This window comes from Solanum pennellii, chromosome 10 (assembly GCF_001406875.1).
Source record: "Solanum pennellii chromosome 10, SPENNV200".
NCBI lineage: Eukaryota > Viridiplantae > Streptophyta > Magnoliopsida > Solanales > Solanaceae > Solanum > Solanum pennellii.
This window is the reverse complement of record NC_028646.1, coordinates 77,930,869-77,952,662: the sequence shown is the minus strand read 5'-3', so window position 1 is coordinate 77,952,662 and position 21,794 is coordinate 77,930,869. Positions and strand designations below refer to the sequence as shown.

At 31.0% G+C, this 21,794-nt stretch overlaps 3 protein-coding genes across 3 annotated transcripts; 1 reads left to right on the top strand and 2 right to left on the bottom strand.

Annotated features, from left to right (window-relative positions):
* The first annotated feature begins 85 nt into the window (after positions 1–85).
* Positions 86–2,482, top strand: LOC107002792 (protein HYPER-SENSITIVITY-RELATED 4-like). Its single transcript, XM_015200960.2, has 2 exons — positions 86–1,728; positions 1,971–2,482. Exons 1-2 carry the CDS (start codon positions 721–723, stop codon positions 2,358–2,360), a joined length of 1,398 nt encoding a protein of 465 aa, XP_015056446.1. The 5' UTR covers positions 86–720; the 3' UTR covers positions 2,361–2,482.
* On the bottom strand, positions 2,467–5,480 carry LOC107002793 (haloacid dehalogenase-like hydrolase domain-containing protein 3). Its single transcript, XM_015200961.1, has 6 exons — positions 5,028–5,480; positions 3,982–4,088; positions 3,671–3,779; positions 3,388–3,549; positions 3,133–3,306; positions 2,467–2,760 (listed from the first exon to the last, which is right to left on the bottom strand). The coding sequence occupies exons 1-6, from the start codon at positions 5,331–5,333 to the stop codon at positions 2,731–2,733; spliced, it is 888 nt and encodes a 295-aa protein (XP_015056447.1). The 5' UTR covers positions 5,334–5,480; the 3' UTR covers positions 2,467–2,730.
* A 6,991-nt stretch (positions 5,481–12,471) lies between these two features.
* Positions 12,472–15,791, bottom strand: LOC107002807 (protein STRICTOSIDINE SYNTHASE-LIKE 10). Its single transcript, XM_015200977.2, has 3 exons — positions 15,354–15,791; positions 13,532–13,795; positions 12,472–13,325 (listed from the first exon to the last, which is right to left on the bottom strand). Exons 1-3 carry the CDS (start codon positions 15,635–15,637, stop codon positions 12,755–12,757), a joined length of 1,119 nt encoding a protein of 372 aa, XP_015056463.1. The 5' UTR covers positions 15,638–15,791; the 3' UTR covers positions 12,472–12,754.
* Positions 15,792–21,794: the final 6,003 nt, after the last annotated feature.

Sequence of the window (21,794 nt, the reverse complement as noted above, 5' to 3'; positions counted from 1 at the left end):
TTATCAGTTTAAGTAATCAAACATATGTTGTATATACGTTTGAATTGTTTGTCAAAGAGTCTCACATCGGATAAAAGAAGGATGACTGGTCTCTTTATATGGTGTTGGATAATCTTTCCTTGATCAGTTGACTTCTACGGTTGAGTTAGACTCAGTGTTGATTTCATTGTAATATTATATAGCAAGACCGATGTTTGTATTATCTTGTTATGAAATGAACCCTGTTTCAAATTCTCCTAAAGCTTTCCTTTTTGTTTGTCTGTCTAAAAGTCTATGAATCCTGCTTGACCCGCCCTCATCAGTCAACCCTCTTGAGGGGCGTCGATCATCACATGGAAAGTTTGTCAATCCTGCTTGACCCGCCATCATCAATCAGCCCTTCTTGAGGGGCGTCGATCATCACATGGAAAGTGCATCAATCCTGCTTGACCCGTCCTCATCAGTCAGCCCTTCTTGAGGGGCGTCAGGTCATCACATGCAAAGTGCTCAATATTCTTGTTCGTTACAATCTTCTTTTACTTCAACCTTTGATTAATAACATGTTCCTAATTACTTGTTAAAAAGGAAAAGCATAGTTTTAATCATTAATTAACTGCATTTCAAGATTCTGTTCCCATCTTAATCCTCTGTTCCAAGTGATTATAAAAATTAGAAACAGGGCAAACAGAGAGCTATCAACATTTTAATTATCTATAATCTTGATTAATTTCACTAATCAACATGTCTTCTTCCAGTGAATCAAATTTAGCAATTGCCAAAACTGTAATATCAGCAATTGGCTCAGCTGCTGCAATGTCCATGTTGATACATAATCTCCCACCAGAGGTTCAAGATTACCTCTTTTTCGGCCTCAGGCACGTATTTATTAAATTCTCGAATCAACTAACTATGGTGATTGACGAATTTGATGGAATGATGAGCAATGAAGTATACGAAGCAGCTCAAATTTACTTAGGCACGAAGCTGTCTCCTGAGACTCGTCGTTTCAAAATTAGCAAATCTGAGAAGGAGAAGAGTTTCAACACGAGCATGGAAAGAAATGAGGAGGTCATAGACTATTACAAAGGTCATAAGTTCAAGTGGATTTGGGTGTGTAAACAAATTCAAACATCAAGAGAGTCGTTTTACAATCCTCGCGATATCAACTCTACTATGAGGTCTGAGGTAAGATCCTACGAACTCATGTTTCATCGAAAAAGCAAGGACTTTGTCCTTGAATGTTACTTGCCTTACATTATCAACGAGGCGAAATTGCATTATCTTGAAACCAAGACACTTAAAATCCACACTATGGATTATGAGAATATGCATGATCTTAGTGAAGTGTGGACACCGGTGAGTCTTGATCATCCCGCGACCTTTGAGACATTAGCATTGGACTCAGAGCAAAAAGATGAGATTTTGAAGGATTTGGATAGATTCGTGAAGAGGAAAGAGTATTATAGGAAAGTTGGGAAGGCGTGGAAAAGAGGGTATTTGTTGTATGGTCCTCCGGGGACAGGAAAATCTAGTTTGATTGCAGCTATGGCGAATTACTTGAACTTTGATATATATGATTTGGAGTTGACAGAGGTGAAGAAGAACTCGGACTTAAGGAGGTTGCTTGTGGCAACCGCTAATAAGTCCATTTTGGTGGTGGAAGATATCGATGCTACTATTGATTTGCAAGAGAAGTTGTCTAGTCGCGTAACTGCTCCTTCAAATGACTCTCATGAGGAAGAAAGCAAGGTTAGTGTCTTCATCTTTCTCACACTTTTTATGCATTCTAATATATTGTAATTAGATAACATCTTGCATCGAACATAGGAGTTGCTAAGAGTAAAGTTGGAGAAAAGGAATCAATTGTTACTTTAACGCTCTTTAACATTTGCAATATTGCTTTTTTCCCTTTTATTACATCAATGTAAGACTTTCTTCGCGCCTTATAAGCCTCTATATATATCTCCGTTCTCTGTCTTTGATCGTTATAGGTGACACTATCCGGTTTGCTGAACTTCATCGATGGATTATGGTCAAGTTGTGGCGATGAACGAATAATAATTTTCACAACGAATCATGTGGAAAAGCTTGATCCTGCATTGTTGCGACCAGGACGAATGGACGTACACATTCACATGTCATATTGCACTCCTTGTGGCTTCAAACTTCTTGCCTCCAATTACCTTGGAATTACAGAGCATCAACTTTTTGAAGAAATTGAAAACTTAATCGGAGCCACAGCGGTGACACCGGCTGAGGTGGCTGAGAAACTGATGAAGGATGACGATGTTGACATTGCATTAAAAGGCTTGATTGATTTTCTTCATATGAAGGAGAAAGAACATGAAGATATCGAGGTTGAGGAAAAAGAAAATGAGTAAAACCTACTCGCTCTGTTCACTTTTACTTTCGTTCACTTTTACTTTCGCGTTTTGCGTTTCAAAAATCAAATTGTATGAACTTCGATAACTATTATATTTGCAGAACTTGTAAAAATTAAAGATGCATAACTTGATAGAACAACAGCTTACACCAACATATACAAAAAGAGGCTACAAAAATATGGAGAAACCAAATTTCTATAGCCTCTTTATTCAAGACAAACTAAACATTGCCACTTACAAAGGCCTTGGTGATATCTCTCATACTGATTACAAAAAAGCAGAATATATACATACATAAGATTAAGAGGAGATTTCTACACGAGCAGCGGCTTTTTACACAACGTAAGCATCTACTAATATTACCCTTTCAGACCTCGACGCCTATTCTCTGAGCAACCTGCACGAGACAAGTATCAGGTCATTGCAACAGTATCAGGCGAAAGATTAGCTTAGTCGAATCTAAGAAGGTTGTGCAACAAGTAATGAGAAGTAGTCTAGTGAATCGCGACCAATACTTTTGGTTATACCAAGATGAGTTAGAAAATGTGACCTATTGATCACATAGCAACAACTTTACCAGTTATGTCAAGACCCCCGTTCTGATTGCAATAATGCAGTAGAAAGTATAATTTACAGATGGTATTGGAAACTTCTTGCCCATGGCCTTTATATGCCGGAAATTTAAATCAAATTCATGCTAGCAGATCTTTGTTTCCCCCCTTTTGTTAAGTAACGAAGCCAAATAAATCAAGTTCGGGCAAAAAAATACCTCTTTGAAGGAGACGACGTCGCTTCCCCACAGCCAGGCATCACAACCTGCATCTCTAGCACCCCAAATGTCATTTCTACGATCATCGCCTACATGAACAGCATCATCTGGATTTACTCCTAGTAACTCACAAGCTTTTAAAAATATTGTTGGATTAGGCTTCTCTGCTTCTACCTGTTAAAAGCCAAAAAGAATATCAGCTATTGCATCCGCAAGCTCGAAAAGGAAAGTTTTAACAGACGACAAACACATTACCTCAGCTGAAACTGCTACGGCATCAAACCAATGATCACAGTTCAATGCCCTCAACACTGGTCTCAATCGGGTATCAAAATTCGACACTATAGCCAACTTTACTCCCGCTGCTCTAAGGGCCTGGAATACCCTTTCGGCTTCTGGATCACAAAGATGCCAAGCCTATTGAAGAAATGAAACTAAAATTATTGAGTGTCTTCTTCTTAGTCGCGGTGTTGTTTTGTCAACTCAAAGAATAAACCAATTTGCTGTCAACAGAAATGGTAATTCAAAGTGAGAGAACCTTTTCAGTCGTATAATAGTTATACAGCTCCTCAAAGTACTGAGAGTCAGAACAGCCAGTTGAACAACTAACTATATGTTGCCAAAATGGTCTTCCATCGTTGACATATCTGCAATATGCAGGCAAGAGAAATTTAACAAATTATCACATAGGAATGATAGCTAAACAGCAATGAATTAAAGCAGAATATGATTCGCAGTGACTGATGTTCTTCATTTCGTACAATTAAAATAATATCGACAAGGAAGCAAGTTATTACAGATATGAATACAAACAACAGGTAATATAATAAGTAGTTCAAAACAAGATACCTGAGACTAGATCTACGCCAAGGCTGTCCGTAAGCCCATCTGTATCGTTGCAATATCTCATCTTCAGAATACTCGACCCCGTACTTCTCACCAATATGCTTGTAAATCTACAACAACCAATATGGTTAAAATATTGTCAACAAGAACAAACGGAACAAGCAGAATAAACAGAGAGAAGTCCATAAAAACAACATTAAAATCAGGAACTTTGCTCTGCCCATAATGAAAGAGACAGTATAATGTAAAACACATATATGTATACACACATATACAACCAGAGAAAAACACCAAAAGATCTAAAAACTTATCAAATTATTCAGACGCAGCATCGCAGAATGGGACAATTCAAATAATGTAACTTTTCTATATTTAGAAACAAATTAAACTTTAAAATTCTCAATTTTAGCCATACAAATGTTTAAAATTTATTTTAAACTACAAGTTTCAAAAGTCTTCCCTTTTTTTTCCTTAAAACTTCAAGCACAGTCAAACAACAACACATAAATTAAGACGGAAGGAGTGCTTCGATACATCAAATATACAACCGAAAAAAGAAAAAATGTTGCTGCCTTTTCTTATTTTATCAACCTTCACCATTAGATCCAGAAAAAAAAATCACTTCTTTGACAATTTTTTCATTAGAAATAGAACAAACAATACAATATACTACAAGCAGATACAAAACTAAGTCGTGGAGGTAGAGAGACTGTTTCCGAATACTCAGCTCAAGTATAACAAATCAAAGTAGTTATGGAAACACGAACAAACATACTTAAAAGCAGAAAGAAAACCACAGAACATGAAAACAGCAAAAGAAAAAAAAAGGACTAAACATATAGCTGAAGAAAATGTAGAGCATAAACATATGATCAAAAATTTATGTTGCTTTGCATCAGCCGCGTTGGATCCTCCAAAAATGCACTACGAAAAATCCAACATGCGACCAACAATATTTTCGAAGAGTCCGAACAACAAAATAATCTAAAAACTACAAAATGGGTATCCAAAATTTGTCAATAAATCTAATAATTTGATGAAATTTTAACCTGAGCCATTGGTTGAGAAGGAATAACAAGAGTACCCACAGCATCAACAAAAAGGGCTTTATGTGTAAGCCCACCATACAAACCCCTTCTATAATCTTCATACTCTTTTACTAACCCAAATAGCCTCTCAACCGGCGCTTCCACAGTAGCGGCCGCCGTCGAAAATGAAGACCCACAATTCGACACCGGACTTCCAGTCGGGTCGACCCGAATTACATCAGAAGACCCATTTCCGAGAACCTGCAACTTTGGTTTATGGGTCAAATTGCTGAATGCTCTAGTGATTATCCTCGTCCTTAACGCCATTAGAGAACAATCTTTTTTTGAAAATGAAAATTCGTTTTCGTTTTTTCTTTTTTATGCTTTATTTATAGAAAAAGAAGAAAGAAAGGTGGTTATTTAACACTCCGGGTTCGGTTCCCGAATAATCAGTAAGGATAACTGAGTTGGTGCAACGTCATTTCTAATCAAGCTTATCTCATCAAATTACTAAATACAATTTATATTATTTATAAGTTATTGAATAAAATTGAATTTACTCGGTGTAACCGTAAAGCAAAATCAAACTCATAAACTTATTATCTTAAGTCGAAATAAATTGATAGGACCACTTTTTTTACATTTTTATGTTTCCCCAGTGTGGTGACATATGGCAAAGAAAAAAAGAATGAGGTTTTCTCAATTTTGGCATAACGAATCCTTTCCGGTAAGAGACTCGCACGACGGGCTATTAACTCAATAAAATAAGTTAAAATTTAAGTAGATGTTTTGTATAATCAATATTACTAATTGGTATATTAAATAGTTGATCATGAATCACGATGCTTGGGTTAAGTGGCCCTTTTGGTATATCCAAAAGCTTTCATTAACTAATAATGAATCTTAATTTCAAATCACAGATGTATTACTAAAAGTTAAAGCTACATGATGTGAGATACATTTTCTTTTATATTTCAATTTTTTTAAAAAATGTTTGGACAAGAAAGTAGTTTTGATTTATTTATGATTATTGTTTCTAGTCAAAAAATAAATGGATATTTTTAATTTATACATATACAAAACAAATTATCTTACAAGATACGATATAAGAGATGGGGCGGCGAGGATGGGAATGTGGGGTTGTGGAGACAGAGGTTACGAGCTGAGGCTGAAAATGAGGTCTGTCATAGTGTAGTTTCTTATTCGTCGATCATCGCATAATTCTATTGTAGTTATAGTTCCTTTTTTTTTACACTAATTTATCATATTTTTAATAGTATTTTCGTCATAATTTCTTTTTGGATCTAAAACTAAAAAATTGCTCTTTAGGGAATAGTGACGTGGCCAGATGACAAATGTCGTTACAAGTAGTTGAATCCACGTCAGCAGGTCCACATTCCATACTTTGTCAAAATCACCAATTAATTATAATTATAATTACTACTAATAATTATAAACATCATAATTAATAATTAGATTAGGTGAATGAAATTAGTCATGTGGAGTGTGACTAAAGACACTTTTTTTCAATCGAAATAGGGTGTATGCAACAATTAATTATCAAAATATATTTTAATAAAAAAAATAATTTAAATAAATAAAGAGAACAATCGAGAGTCAAAATATAAAACTTGAAAAATCGCTCCTCACGACTTATTTTTATATTGTGAATGTTAACTAATTGGATCAGTAAATTTAAAACGGTAAAAGATTATTAGCACTTAGTGCTTCATGAACTAATAAATACATGATATATTTTGTTTTTTCTTATTATATTCGTAATTAATCAGCAACATGTCTCTACTTTTTTTTTTTAATGATTGTGGCGATAGAGTTAATTTTCATGTATATTAATTGATTTTACGGAATATCTATCACGTTTCACTGATAAAATAATTTTCGAACACCATTATTTGAGAGATACGTGGAGTCGATCAAAATAGGAAAGTGGTATCTCCAACAAATACTTGTTGGCTTTCAATGTCTGTTCCATTTATCTAAAGGACAAGTATGGTCCTCGAAATTATTGTTTTCATAATTTAATATTATTATTATTAATGTGTGAAAAAAGCTCTAGATATTTTTTATTTTTTAAGAAATTATATTTAATTGAAATGAGTTTGACACCTTGAAATATAAAAATTGAAAAAAATTGGTATGAGGAAGAAGACAAAGAAAATTAGGTTCTTGACATACTTCTTTTGTAGTTCTATACATTATAATAAATTTCGTCTTTGATTTTTTATTATTTTTTTTCAAAGAGAAGTGTGTTGCTTTCAAAAGTTTCAAAGATTGTTTGATTGCAAATTGGAAAAGGGAAGTTAATATTTAAAAATTGAAATATTCTTTTTTCTTTATGTTGTATGCATTGTGAGCAAAGGCAGACCTAAATATTGATGCAAGTGTACTCGTTAACTTTAATAAAAATTTATATATATATATATACATATTTATGTTGAGAAATTAGAAAAATTTAGGATACAATTAACAGTGCACCCATTAAAGAGTGCTCTTATTTGATAGTAAAAGCTAGAGGAATCACCTCTGTGACTAGATTTTGAATCCAATTAGAGCCCTACTTTTTTGTTTTTGTTTTTTTGTTTTAAGTCTAGTGATAAACCTAAAGTTTTCAAATCATGGATCCGTCTAATCGCCTCCCATTTTGATAGGGTTTGGAATGGAGCTGGAATCTTGATATTATAACCTAGACAAATAATATAAAATAGAGATGGGTAGAAGTGTGAGGTATGTGGTGAGGATTGAGGATATGAGAAGCTACGAATTTGAGTGAATATAAAGTTTGTTGGAAGTTTAAGCTTATATTTTTACAAGTAATCGCTTAAAGGTTTATAAGTGGAAGATTAGACGTACGTAGATTAACTAACACCCTTTGAATGGATGAACCAGACCCAATAGTATTTTTAAATCGAAGATAATTTCAAGTATTTGAATCGAGGTCTATTGATAATATAGCATCTACCTTTATAAGTAAAGTTGCATTCAAGTAGATCATCTATTTCAGACTTGACTTCTAAAATTACATGATATTTTGATTTACTTTTTCCAAATGTAATTTTATATAATATTAGATATCGAGTTACCAAATGCATTATTCTATGTTTGATTTACATATTATCAAAAAATTTAAATTTGTTCACAATCGCAAATGCTTTCATTTAGAAAATCATGTTAGAGCTGTGAGAGAACTTTTTTTTAAAAAAAAAAAAACAAACAAACTAAAAAACAACATTTTGATGGAAATTTATAAGCACTTATTTTTATTTTTTAAAAAAAGTTGATAAGCATTAAGAAAAATATAAAAATAAAGCTATTATGATAATCTAATTTTTTTTATAGATATCATATGGAAAACTTAAATATATATGTTATAGAATTCAATCTTTATTTTCTAGGATGGGCGTTAAGAAAAACATAAACTTAGGTTTAAAAATCAAATATACTAATATAATTAATATAGAAATTATCCCTTTTTCTTATAATAAATAAAACATCTATAAATAATATACATATTGATCAAGAAGAAAAGTTAATTAAAAGGATTGAATTTTCATGTCTTAAAAATATTTTATCTTTTATTTTGTGTAATTAAACTCTCAACCCAACCCCCTAAAATGTGTCCATGGACTGTCTAGTCAAAGTATTCGGTGTGAATTGATAAAAATTTTATCGATATTAGTTATTTAATTGTCATTAAATTTAATGTCATTATAAGTTATAAAAAGATATATCTTTTATTAATTGTCATTAAATTTTACTTCTGATATAATATAACTTGAATAACTTTATCGATAAATGACAAAAAGGAAGAAGGCAAAGATTAAAACAAAACCACAAAATTATAACTTTGACAAAAGTCATACTCCATTCAAAGAAGTATTCAATGAAGACACACAATTATTTTATGGCTGAGATCCATTCCAAATATGTTATGGAATAGAAAATTTCAAGTCCCACCATAAATATGTAACAAAAAGACTTTAAATTCAAACCAAAATCAACAAATTTAAAGCACAAAAATTTCAAATTGGGACCCTTATGTCTTTTGAAATTATGGTTGTTGGGACATTTGATTGATTCACTTGACAAGGAAAATAGGGCCCCCAAATTCTTATTTCTTTAAAGTTTAGCCACACAAAAAAAAAGAAAGAAAAAAAATAAGAAAAGAAAAATGCAGATCACCACTCGATTCGTTAAGATCGTTAAATGACCACTCAGTAATAAAAGAGGCAAAAAAAAAAAACTATGTGTAATATAGCGTTTGTAATAATTCACTTATCGAACGACTAATCTATAATTGGTAGCCATAGAAATTAGGCTTGATTGATATTGATAATGTTTACAATTTATTTTTAGTTAAGAGTTTTTAATATTTAAAAGCAAAAGTTTGAATTTTTACTTTATGACTTTTGAACTTAGAAAACATAGCATAATGAGTTTTAATGGAGTATATTTTTATATTTAAGTAATTATTTTTAGTGTAACAATCGCTAATATATTTTCAAAATCGATCAAATCAGTCAACCAAGTTTATAGATAGGTACTCTACATAAAAGATAGTAATTGGTTAACTGTAATAGCTTAATTATCGTTAAATCTGTATTTTTAGCGGCAAATAACACTCTTTGTATGTCGCTAAAGCTTTTAGCGATATTGAATCTTGTTGAATGCCTTGAATCGGACCCGTTACAAACAGAAAGGACGGGGGTCTCGCTGCATATAGACGCTATGGCAAACCTATTCTGTAATTCTGTTCTTGCCTCTCCATAATAAAACTGCTCCCCCTCTTCCCCGTGGACGTAGCCAATTTATTGGTGAACCACGTAAATCTGTTGTCTTGTTTTTCGCGTTTATATTTTCTCGAATTATATCGAATTCCGCATAACAAATCTAATGACACTTAACTAATGTTGATAAAGAATTTAGTATTTTTTATTAGTGTGCATATTTGTTACTGTTAAAATTTGTTTTTGTTATAATATCGTTAGTACCACATCCAAGTGCATGCCTATTCTACAATGTTTTTTTTTAAAAAAATTCATCCGGTATTGAGTATACGTATTAAAGTCTGATCAATTTAAAATACGCTGCATATAACACCATTCGAGAGGTGGGGTGGAAGGAACGCACCATATTAAGATTTTTTTTATATTCAAACTCAAATTCAAAATCTAATTAAAAAAGAAGCAACCACATTCGTAATAGCGGGATAATATTGGCTTTTGTTCGCAAGTAATATCATCCCTTCTTATCCAAACTTTAGATAGACTTTCCTCCATTAAAATCATGTGAGTTTTCATATTTTTTTTATTTTGGCTTTAATAAAGAATACTAATTAAGAATTTCCAGATCACATGATATTATTATATGATTTGTTTAGTGATTAATTAAAAAAAAAGTTATCATTAAGTAAAACTTGTCTTCAATAATTGGTCATTTGACTGAATAACATTAGAGTTAACACAACTACTAAACAAAATAGAAATTGATTATGAAATTCATGACGCATATATATGATATTAAATATAACTAACATAATTTTTCAATAGTACATTGCTATCTGTTATTTAATGACAAAAATTATAACGTTTTACGATAAAAATGTACTGGTTAACGATAAAAGTTATAATATTTTACGATAAAAGTTGTCTATCACTAATTTTGTAGGTGGGGTGATTACTGTTGGATATGTAGCAAGAATTGATGGGAAATAGAGGGAAGGAGAGGAATTTGAAAAGTTGAGAACTTGAAGAGTTGGGAACTTCAAAAGTCCTCTTATGCTTTAATGAAAAAGGCAATTGTCCCTCATCGGTAATGAAAAGGAAAATAGGAGAGTTTAAATACATAAACACTCCTATTAATTGTTAAAAGGGTTGGAAAGAGGAACCCCCTCGCGCTTTGGCAAATGATCGATCCAGAGATTATTTTTTGGACAAAATTTATTTTAATTCTTTATTTAATTAATTAAATGGCCAAATAATATTTTCAATTAATTAGTTGATAACAGAAGTTAACCGCTCGGATCCGCACGCGTGACCCATTTTATTTTCTGAAAGGTTGCAAACTTTCATTAATGGTCGTGTTAATTCTGAAAGGAGGGTTGCAACCTTTCAGAACATATTCTTCTTGCCTATAAATATCACTCAGTCTTCAGAATATTTTCAAACGAATTTTCTGATCTTCCTTCTTCATCTAAACACATTTTTCTTCGTGTACTTTCCTGCTGTGGATTGATTCGCTGACAGTAGAGTTTTTGGTATCTACACTCTACTGATTAAGATCATTTTACCCTGGGAGGTTATATTCCAAATCAAACCTCGGATACTAGAGGGAATAATTTTCTTAAGGGGACACTGTGAGTTCAGTGGACTTTATCTTCCAAACTAAAAGATTGTTTCAGTTTCTGGTACGTTTGTTTTAAGTATTTTCTGAAATAAATTTTTGTTCATCTTGCTTACTGATTCGATAAATTTCAATTACTTCGTGTTTCTGAATAATTTATTACAATCAGTAATTTCTGATTTTAATAACAAAGATTAGTAAATAATTACTTAGTGATAGTTTTGTTGCACGTGTTAGGTTTGAATAAGTTTTTATTCTAAAATTGAATAGACTAACATAACAAGTATTTTTAAAGAGTAAAAACTTTTGAAATTTCCATGAAACTAATTAATTAATTTACTCCAAACTAATATAATTCTCAAAAGGTTGCTAGAGTTTATAGCATCTTATATTTGGCATGTGAGAAAAGGGAAATGAAAAGCTTATAAAGACTTCTTTTTCTTTAACTTTGTTAAATAAGTTAAAAAGGAACAAAAAAAAAAGAATCTTCCCTAGGATTTGCTTGAAATAATGTATCCAAGTTACATAAAATACGAGAATTTGAAAAAAGTAAAATATAAGTAAATTTTATTACAATTTTATAAAAATAAATAAATTCTCTGATAAAAAGAATCAAGAAAATATTGACAAAACATAACAATCAATAGTAGTGTGAGGCCTAAAAAGAAAACATAAACAACATAGTTATATATATATATATATATATATATAAACGAAAGACTATTATCAATAAACTAAAAACTAATAAAAATGAAACTCAACGCCAAATACCAAAACCTTCGAATGGAAGAAAGATCCCATTCCACAACGTACAATATTTGTGCTAAAGTTAAACTTAGGATATTTTTTCGAGGAAGCTTCTTATATTTGTGCTCCCAAGAATGTGGATATATATATATTATATATTACATGATCATAATTTAATTTTTCTTAGAAGATATGATAACGTGTTACAATTCCCCTTAATTCTAGTCAGCAGCATGTGATAAACAACTAGTATGTGAATCTAAGTCGATGAAATCGAATACTATTTATTTTATATTGCGTTTGATGAAATATTTAGACAAATGGCTTTATTTCCGGGATAATTAAGAATACAGGTACATTAAATAACTCTAATTCAAAGTTAAAAACTTAGTCAGGCCACTACAGAGGAAACTGAGGAAGTCACAAATAGTTTACTTAAGAAAGTTTTATCAGAAACAACAATAACATATTCAGTGTAATCCGATAAGTAGGGTCTCACGAGGTTGGGGTTTACATAGCGTTACCCTACCTAGTGAAAGCAGAAACATCGTTTCCGATAAACTCTTAGGCTCTAAGTTAAAAACTTATTCATCACCAAAAGTTGAGCTAGATATAATAACCTATTTAGGATACTGCAACTTTTAAGATAATTCATGAACTCCAACAAAAGGCACCAGTACAGAACCAATCCACAGCTTGCCGTTCTTCTCCTCAACCTCGCTTATGAACTTCAACGTCTTGCTCTCGAGGTCTTCTAGAACATCCAAAACTTGCCCGTCCTCGCTTAGCTTAATTGCAGTTGCATGAGGCTGTCCTCCAACTAACAAGAAATGCATTTGCTGGAAGGTGAATGGAAGTTTTAGTATTGTCTTTCCGAGCCATGAATAGGATGTGACTAATTTTGCAAGCAGCGATCTTTTTGAATGCAGACCGACCCAAAAGTCCCCTCTCGAGTTTCTTCTGATGTTGTCTGGATATCCTGGTAGATCAGCAAATGTATCGTGTTTTCCTGCATGAGGGCCTTTAAGCCAATGCCTTACTACTCTACAGGTACTAGTTTCAGCTACTAGTACAAAGGACTTGTCTTTGCTCAAGGCTACACCATTGGCAAAAGCAAGGCCTCGTAGTAAAACTGTCACTGATTTGGTTGATTTGTCGTATTTCATCAGCCGGCCTGTCTTGTCTCCACTTACAACAGATGCAATAAATTGCCTAGATATAAGATGAGAAATCGGAATCAGTTTCTTCACGAGTATCTGTATGTTACAAAGTGGCATATGAACCTAATAACGAAACTGACTTCTCTGTTTTGCTAACCCTATACGCAATCTACATTACACCAACCTATCGGCTATCAAACCCAATTTAGCTTTGCATGAACAGATTCAAATTTAAATAGTCCATTGGCTATAAATTACCTTCTCTGGAATTGTGTGCTGGTATCTGTGAAGTAAATTACATCTTCTTGCTCATCGATGTCGAGGTCATTTGTGAAGCGCAGAGGCTGGCCTTCAACTTCTGTGACGAGTGGGGTAGCTAATCCACCAGATGGACCCACAACGTGAAGTCCTAAATAGGCATCAGCAATGTAGAGGTCTCCGGTTCTTGTATCAAATCGTAAGCCCAGCGGTCTTCCGCATACGTGCTCCATTTGGGGAGCAAAAGGGTGCACACATTCCTTCCTTGATGATATCATGTCAAGTTCCATTAGATAATTTTGAAAAAGGCGTACACAGAAAAAAAAAGAGAAGCCAAAAACTAGTTCATCTCAATGGTTTCTCGGGGGAAATGAGGAAAATGTTAAGAGTCATACATTTCAAACACATAAACAAAATCATTAAATTGCAAGTGTTTCCCTGCTGAGACAAGGCTACTTGTGTTCTTCCTTCAATAATACTCGTATTAAGAGTCGTTTGTTGTTGGAATCTGAATAAACAAACACCACATGAACAACGGTGAACTAGCCATAAAATTATAAAAGGATGACATACTGTAATTACATACAGTATGAATCCTCAGGTGACAGAAGATATGAACTAGACAAATAAGAAGATGACTTACATATTCTAGTTACAAGACAAGTTACTAAAGAATCTTTTTGAACGTAAAGGTGGTGCAATAAAGGAAACATGACATCGCAACTTAACATTTTGGAACTTGCTAAAGGTTTACCAGAACCCACTAGCTTGACTAATCCAGATTAGCTAAGTATGGCCAATGATAGTGGGGAACGCTCCCTACTAAAAGTTTCTCTATTTACAGGACTAGAACCCAAGACCTTTAGGTAAGAATAGAAGGATCTTATCCATCGCACCACACCACTTTATGGTCTTTCTAAAGTAAACAGATCACTCCAAAATCTTTGTTTTTCTAAGTCTTGAGATTTAATACATAACTTCTACGGAAAAAAACATGTCACTGTAGAAAAGATAAATTGAGTAAAAGTAGGATTCTTGAATATACAGATTCCACAAGCAGAGACCCATGAACCGATATAAATATGTCTAGAAGTTTGAACTTTGGTGACAATTGACAGTTCCGTTAATACTACAACAACATAAAGTGAGGACTAGGGAGGGTAGAGAGTACGCAAACCTTACCCCTATCTTAGAGGTAGAGAGGTCGTTTCAGCTAGACCCTTGACTCAAGGAAAAACAGTCCAAAGCAGTCCAGAAAAAGAATAAACAAACACTTCCATTATTCATAAGAAAAATAAGTCCACAGCTTCAGAAGGAAAGCTACCTCACAACACCTAGTATCACACGACATACTTTTAAACTGGCCCATATACCATCTAATTCATTTGAAAAGATACTCTACGATTATGATTAGCACCGTTAGAAACAAACACAACCTTGCCTTACCAGCGTTTATCTGAACTCACTACTTTTAACGCTGTGTATAAATTTATGTTTAAAAATTCATTAAAATCACATAAAAGTTAAGCTCATAAACTTTAAATCTTGAATTCGTCCTTTTAATCGGCCCGCATTACAAGGAGGTTAATATCTCGCTCACTCAAAAGGTCAACTTTCTTTCTTAATTCCATTTTTTCCAACAAAGACAGTGACTTTCGAGATACTTTCTAATAATAACTATTACTCGAGTGACCGTCTAAGAAATCAAACTCATTACAAGCATGTTAACAAGACTAATTCAGGACTGAGAATATAAAAAAACATACTATAAAACAAAAATTACCAAAAATAGCCATAGAAATTGGGGATTTTTGCTTTCTACCTTTGAGACGAAGTGACAGCAAAATCAACCCAACCGTCAGAATCTCCATTCCACTTAAGAATCCGGCCATCAGCAACGCCGGTGTATGGACCTTCTCCGTTCGGGTCAAACGCAATACTCTCCGGCCCAACTGCTCCTTTCAGATGTATTACTTCAGATTTCGATAAGAGATCTTTGGATCCTGGTATTGAAGGTGGACTGTAAACATTTTTGGAGCTTAAAGTCAATAGAACAGCGATTATTGCAAGTGCTGCTGCACTAAAAAAGAGCTTCAAAGCATTCATGGAGTTAATTTTCCCTGTTAATAAGTTGAAAAAAAACAGGGGAAATTGTGAGAAGAAGAAGAAAAAATCAGTTTATATTATCAATGGGTGGAGTTTGGGACAGAGAGGGCTTGTTATATTCGGCTATTAGTTATTTCGAAATTGTTATTTTATTTTTAGATTATAATTTCGAAATGGCTAGGATTTTGAAAAATTATTCCTTCCAATTAATATATGGGATAGATTTATTTTAAGATTAATTTCAAACAAGCCCTAATTTATTTTTTGTTTTTCATTGACTTACGAACTCACATACTACGTGATACTTTAAAGAGGTGTTCGATATAATTTCACAAATGAAATTCAGAGAATATATATATTTTTAAAACAGAGTCATTTTAAAACTTCAAAATATTCAAAGATCAGATTTTCACATGACCGAATAAATATTTAAATGTAAATTTTTAAAATATAATCTAAAATCTACGATAACGCTAGCTTAGTAGCCCTAAGAACCACTAAACCAAAATTGACAACAAGTGATATTCAATATTCATTCTCTGAGCCAACTTATTGGATCTCCAAAAACAGCCCATTCTCAATTCAAGATATAGGCCCACACTGAAGTAAGCCCAACTACTGTCTTATTGGATCTCCAAACATCATAGGCCCAATTAGCCAAGAAGTTTAACATAGACCCAATAAAACAGTACGCCTTCCGTCACAATTTATACCGACACTTTTGGAGTTTTGAAATTCAAACAAGTTTATCTTTAATCGTAAATCTTTCATATTTCTTTTAATTATTTTGATTTATAGTACTTTTTACGTAGTTTACAAAAATATATAAATTTCGTTTCAAAAAAAAAAACTGAAGATTCCACAAACAAATTTTTGATTAAACTTAAATTGTTTGACTCACGAAAAATGACATGTGTCAAATAAATTGGGAGAGTGAAAGAATTAATTTTCAGAGTTTTTTTTAGTGTTCAAAATTGGAATTATACTTTTCGAGGCATATGTTTTTTACGCGATCTTTTTCAGAGACATAAGATGGTAAAATAGAAAATGTATGCAAATTTTTGTTTTTTTGAAATACATTATGCTCTCTCTTACTTAAATTATGAAACATTTATAGAGTTGTTTTATTTTTTAAAACTGAACTTTTGCTTCACTAAACATTTATATATATGCAGCATAAATAATGTGTATTTTCATAAAATTTATCGTAATGTTTAGTAATTGAAGTTCAATGCTTTTTTCAACATAAATTCTTTATTTTTTGAGTTGATTGACATGAATGATATATCCCCCAAAACATAAATATGTTTTTCACACTTATGTTTAAGATCTATAATAAATCTTATCGTATTAGGTCCATCTATTAATCCATTTACAAAATTGGATTAAGTAGGAACAATATTTAAAATATGATAACGTTTTTCTTTGTATATATAAAAGTCAAGATCCAAGTAGAATTGGTGTGATGTGTCTGAAAAATCGAAATTGATCACTTGAGAATCAATGATCGAGTGAAAAGGTCATTCTCGGATACGATTTTACTCCTCCTTTTTATAGTACTATGAGATTTATACTTTTTTTCGGTTTAAAAAAACTAAATCACGTTGTATATATCAAAAAATGGAATAACTAAAGTTTTGACATAATGTAGTTGTATAATTTTCCATGAAGAAATTACCATGCATGGACGTTATTTCAAAACTAAAGGCTTAAAATAATTTCTAATATTTGACTTCTATATGATTACCATTTTTTAAAAATAATATGAAAGACTGAGAAAAAATATCTCTATTTATTTGGTCAATTTAATTAGTTAATAATTCACACACATGTGAATCCAAATTTTTTTAATTTTTTTTTTTTTATAGAAACACCATCACAAAGGACTACTTTTGGGACAGTCACACATGCAATATGAAATGTCCTTAATTAATTAAATAGGGCATATTAAATTGTGTATTATTATGTAGTGGGTACCACCTAAACAGCATAAGGTGCTACCTCCAAACAAAACCTAACTTAATATTGTTAACCTAATCAAACATACCAATCAATATATGATGGAGTGACAAGTACTCTCTGATTCTTAACGAAGAAGTTTAAAATTCTAATAGAACACATAAAAATAACATGAAAAGACTTTGTAAAAATATTTTAAATCTAAAATGAATCAATCGATAAAATCTATCAAATTATTCTAATTATAAATGAATTCCTGAAAATTCAGGTAATCAATGAAAAAACAACATCATATACATACATGATGCGAGACGTTGCACAATTGTGGATCGATATTTCACCGGTCCAGTATAAGTGAAAGAGCGGAAGCTCAAGATGGTGATGCTGGTGGTGGTGGTGATTTGGGAGGGGGAGGGGGTAGAGGGGTTTAGGTACTATTTATTACTCCCTCCGTTTCAAGAAGGATGACCTAGCTTGACTTAGAACAGAGTTTAAGAAAAGAAAGAAAATATTTTAATCTTGTAGTTCTAAATTAAAGTTATATCAAATGTACTAAAATGACCTTTAATCTTGTGGTCTTAAACATGCCACGTGGAAAGTCAAATTTAAAGTATTGCCGAAAAAATAAAAAGGTCATTCTTTTCTAAACAAACTAAAAAAGAAAAATGATTATTCTTTTTTAAACGGAGGGAGTATATAATAAAGGAAAAAAGCTTAAATGTACCCTTGAACTATTAGAAATAGTTCGAAAATGTCCTCCTTCCATCTATTGGTTTAAAAATACTTTTAACGTTTTCTTTTAAGTTCAATAATACCCTTTCGTGAACAGAAATATGACATGAAATTATACTAAACAAGTGACCACTTTTCATACTATTGGGTGGTCTGTTTATTTGATAAAAGAATTGTGGAACAATGAAAAGTGGCCACTTGTTTAGTATAATTCCATATCTTATTTCTGTTAATTAAAAGGCATTTTTAAATTAAAAAAATAGTAAGAACATTTCTAAAAATAGATGAAAGAAGCGTATTTTTAAACTATTTCTAATAGATTAAGGGCATTAAAAGTTCAAAGGATAAGAAGGACGTTAGTATGAAGAATAATTAAGGATATGTTTGTACGCGTGGAAAGTGTTTTTTTTAAAAAAAAATAATTAAAAAAAAAAGTAATTTTTATGCTATATAATTAATTAATTTATAATTAATTTTAGTATAATAATAACAACATTGCAGTATCATAATCAAATGATAAATTGAGGTCTGAGGAAGTTAACTATATATAATTATGTTATCATAGGTAAAAATGCACATGAATTACAATTTCTACCGTGTTATGAATTATATGAAAATATATAGAAGAAAAGTTTCAAAAATACTCTCAATTTTGGTGAAAATTATTAATTTTATTTTCAAACTATTGATTATCTTAAAAATACTCATTTATTTGACTAAATTGAAGCTATACCCGCGAACATTAGGGAAATACACTCTTAAATTCTCGTCAAGTTTAGGGGCATTATCAACATCACTCTAGATTTTTATTAAGAACTCCATGCGAGTTTGAGATCAATTGTTATGTCATGTTGCATATCGGGAGTGTATCAGGGGTGTATCTAAGAATAGTTAGACAAGTAAATGAGTGTTTTTAAGGTTATCAATACTCAATAGTTCAGAGATGAAACTAATAATTTGTGGCAAGTTTAGGGGTGTTTTTGATACTTTTTAAATATATAATATATTTTGAAATGTCGATTAAAGTTCACATAACTTGACTTTTAAGAAGTCAAATATATAACAACTAACATGAGACAAAAGAAGTAGATCAATATATCAAATTTGAATAAGCTCCCCGTAAAATTTGAGTCACACATTACGGTGTGCATTTGAAAATAGCATTTTCAACATAATTCTTTATCATATCAAAATCTAAAACTCGAGATCTCTAATTAAGAATAGAACAATCTCATGATTTATACCATAATCCATATTGATATAGGCTCATTTTACTTATTTCTCACTAAAATTGACCCGTCAAAATAAGACAATAATAAAAACTTACACACACCTCTGCCCCACAATAAAAGGATAAAATCTTAGAGTAAATTTTTTAAATAAGTGAGACTTTTGATACGTCAACGCCATAAAAAAAAAAGTTAAAGAGTAAATATTTATTATTCGTACTCAATATTTATAATAAATATAAATTATATTTTTTCTATATCATCACTTATATATGTAATATATACTAATAACCTAACCATGGAAAATTATATGAGTTCTTATTCTATATCTTTAATATTTAAAGCTAACTATTTGATTTGATATAAACGTTCGATCAAAAAATATTTTAACCAAAGTTTTTTTTCTTAAGAAAAAGCATAGATGACCCACTATATCCGGCAAGAATCTTTTGATTAGAAAAAACCTCCCAAAACAAAATCAAAAGAATCATTTGTTTTTAAGACCAAATCCTTCTTTGGAATTAGAGATTTGGTACTTTGGGACCATCTCTTGTCCCTTCCAATTCAATTTACTATCGTGGCATCGTTTGTTTGAATATTTTATTATTATTATTATTGTACAAAAATTTATAATATATATTAACTTAACCATGGAGATTTGCTTACCATAATCCCCTCATAATCATTGTAAAATTTGAAAATTTTATTGATTATTATATACTACCTTTTCATTTCTTTTACTTCATCTACAAATGCGCTGAGATTAATTTCGAAAAAATTCACATAAATAAAGGGTATTACTTTTATTCGTCTCAAATTATTTATTATTACTTTTAAAAGATGTTTTCTTAAATTATTTACTATTCGAATGAAAAGAGACTATATTTTAAGACATAAACAATGACTAAATAATTATTCAGTAGATATTCATATTTTTATTATTTTATTCACGCTCTAGTTGTTAGCCCCAAACATGCCGTAAAAGGAAGAGTATGTGTGTCAATAGTCACACACTGATGGGCGAAAATAATAATTAATCTCTTTATATGACAAGACAATAATTACCTCTTAGTTAATTCTTAAAAAAATTATAGAAAACATTTTTCTCGTACCAAATACATCTTATATGAAGTTGAAAAGAATATATATTGAATATTTATAGTTTATGATGGATTATTATAGCCAAATAGGCATCAAATTAAAGTAAGTGGAGTTTAATTAGTTCAAAACTTGTAAGAAGGTATTAAAATTCTTATTGCGTTGTCTATTCAAAATGGAATAATAGGTACTTTAAACTTTTCGACTAATTTAAAATTGAACCTAAACACAAATTAAAAATAGTTTTGAGTTTATATATAAAATCCAAATTCCAAAAAGATTTTCCATATGTGGAAAATCCATTAATTATTAAACAAAAAAAAGCCTCCCAAATCCCTATATAGGTCACCTTTTTTGGTCTTATCTTTTGCCAAACAATAAAATATTTATTTACATTAGTTATAGTTAGTAGCACAAGTAGTTTTTTTTTTATTGTTTTATATATATAAAAAAACTTTTTTCTATTTTGTAGATTTTTTTAATTTATAATTAGCCCACATTATCTGTCCAAATTGTATCTAATCCCAAATATTAAAATAATTAAACTAATGTGGCGTTTTGCTTGATTTGGATAATCTCCAAATTAAGAGTAATATTTATATTTGCTAGTGCTTTGTGCAGTGTATCTTTTCAATAAGATTAAGAAAACACTTAATTAATTTGTTAAGAGTCATATATATTGTGATAAGCACACGCTATACATATTATTACTATTAATTATAAATAAAATAAATTTTAAAGTAATCTAGTTTCTCTTCTTCTTCTTTTTCTTTTTAATAAAACAAACATTTTTAATAGTTCAATTTCATCAAAAGCACTTTAATTCTCTATATGCTCATTTTAAATAAAGATATGTATCTCTAAATTCGAACATTAGATCATTTTAAATTAAAATATTTATCTCCAAATTCGAACATTAGATAATTAAGAATGTTTGCTTCATTTTCCAACATTTGGATACTAAGGTACTTTGTTGATTGTTATTTGTGATATACCTTTTCAATAGAAAAAAGAGACAAATTATTTTAATCATTTAGTGTAACTAATAATTTCAACAGCTCATAATGAATATTAAGTTCCAAGATTTTGTTTAATTTTTTTTCTATTTGTTTAAATTACAAACTGAAAATATATAATAT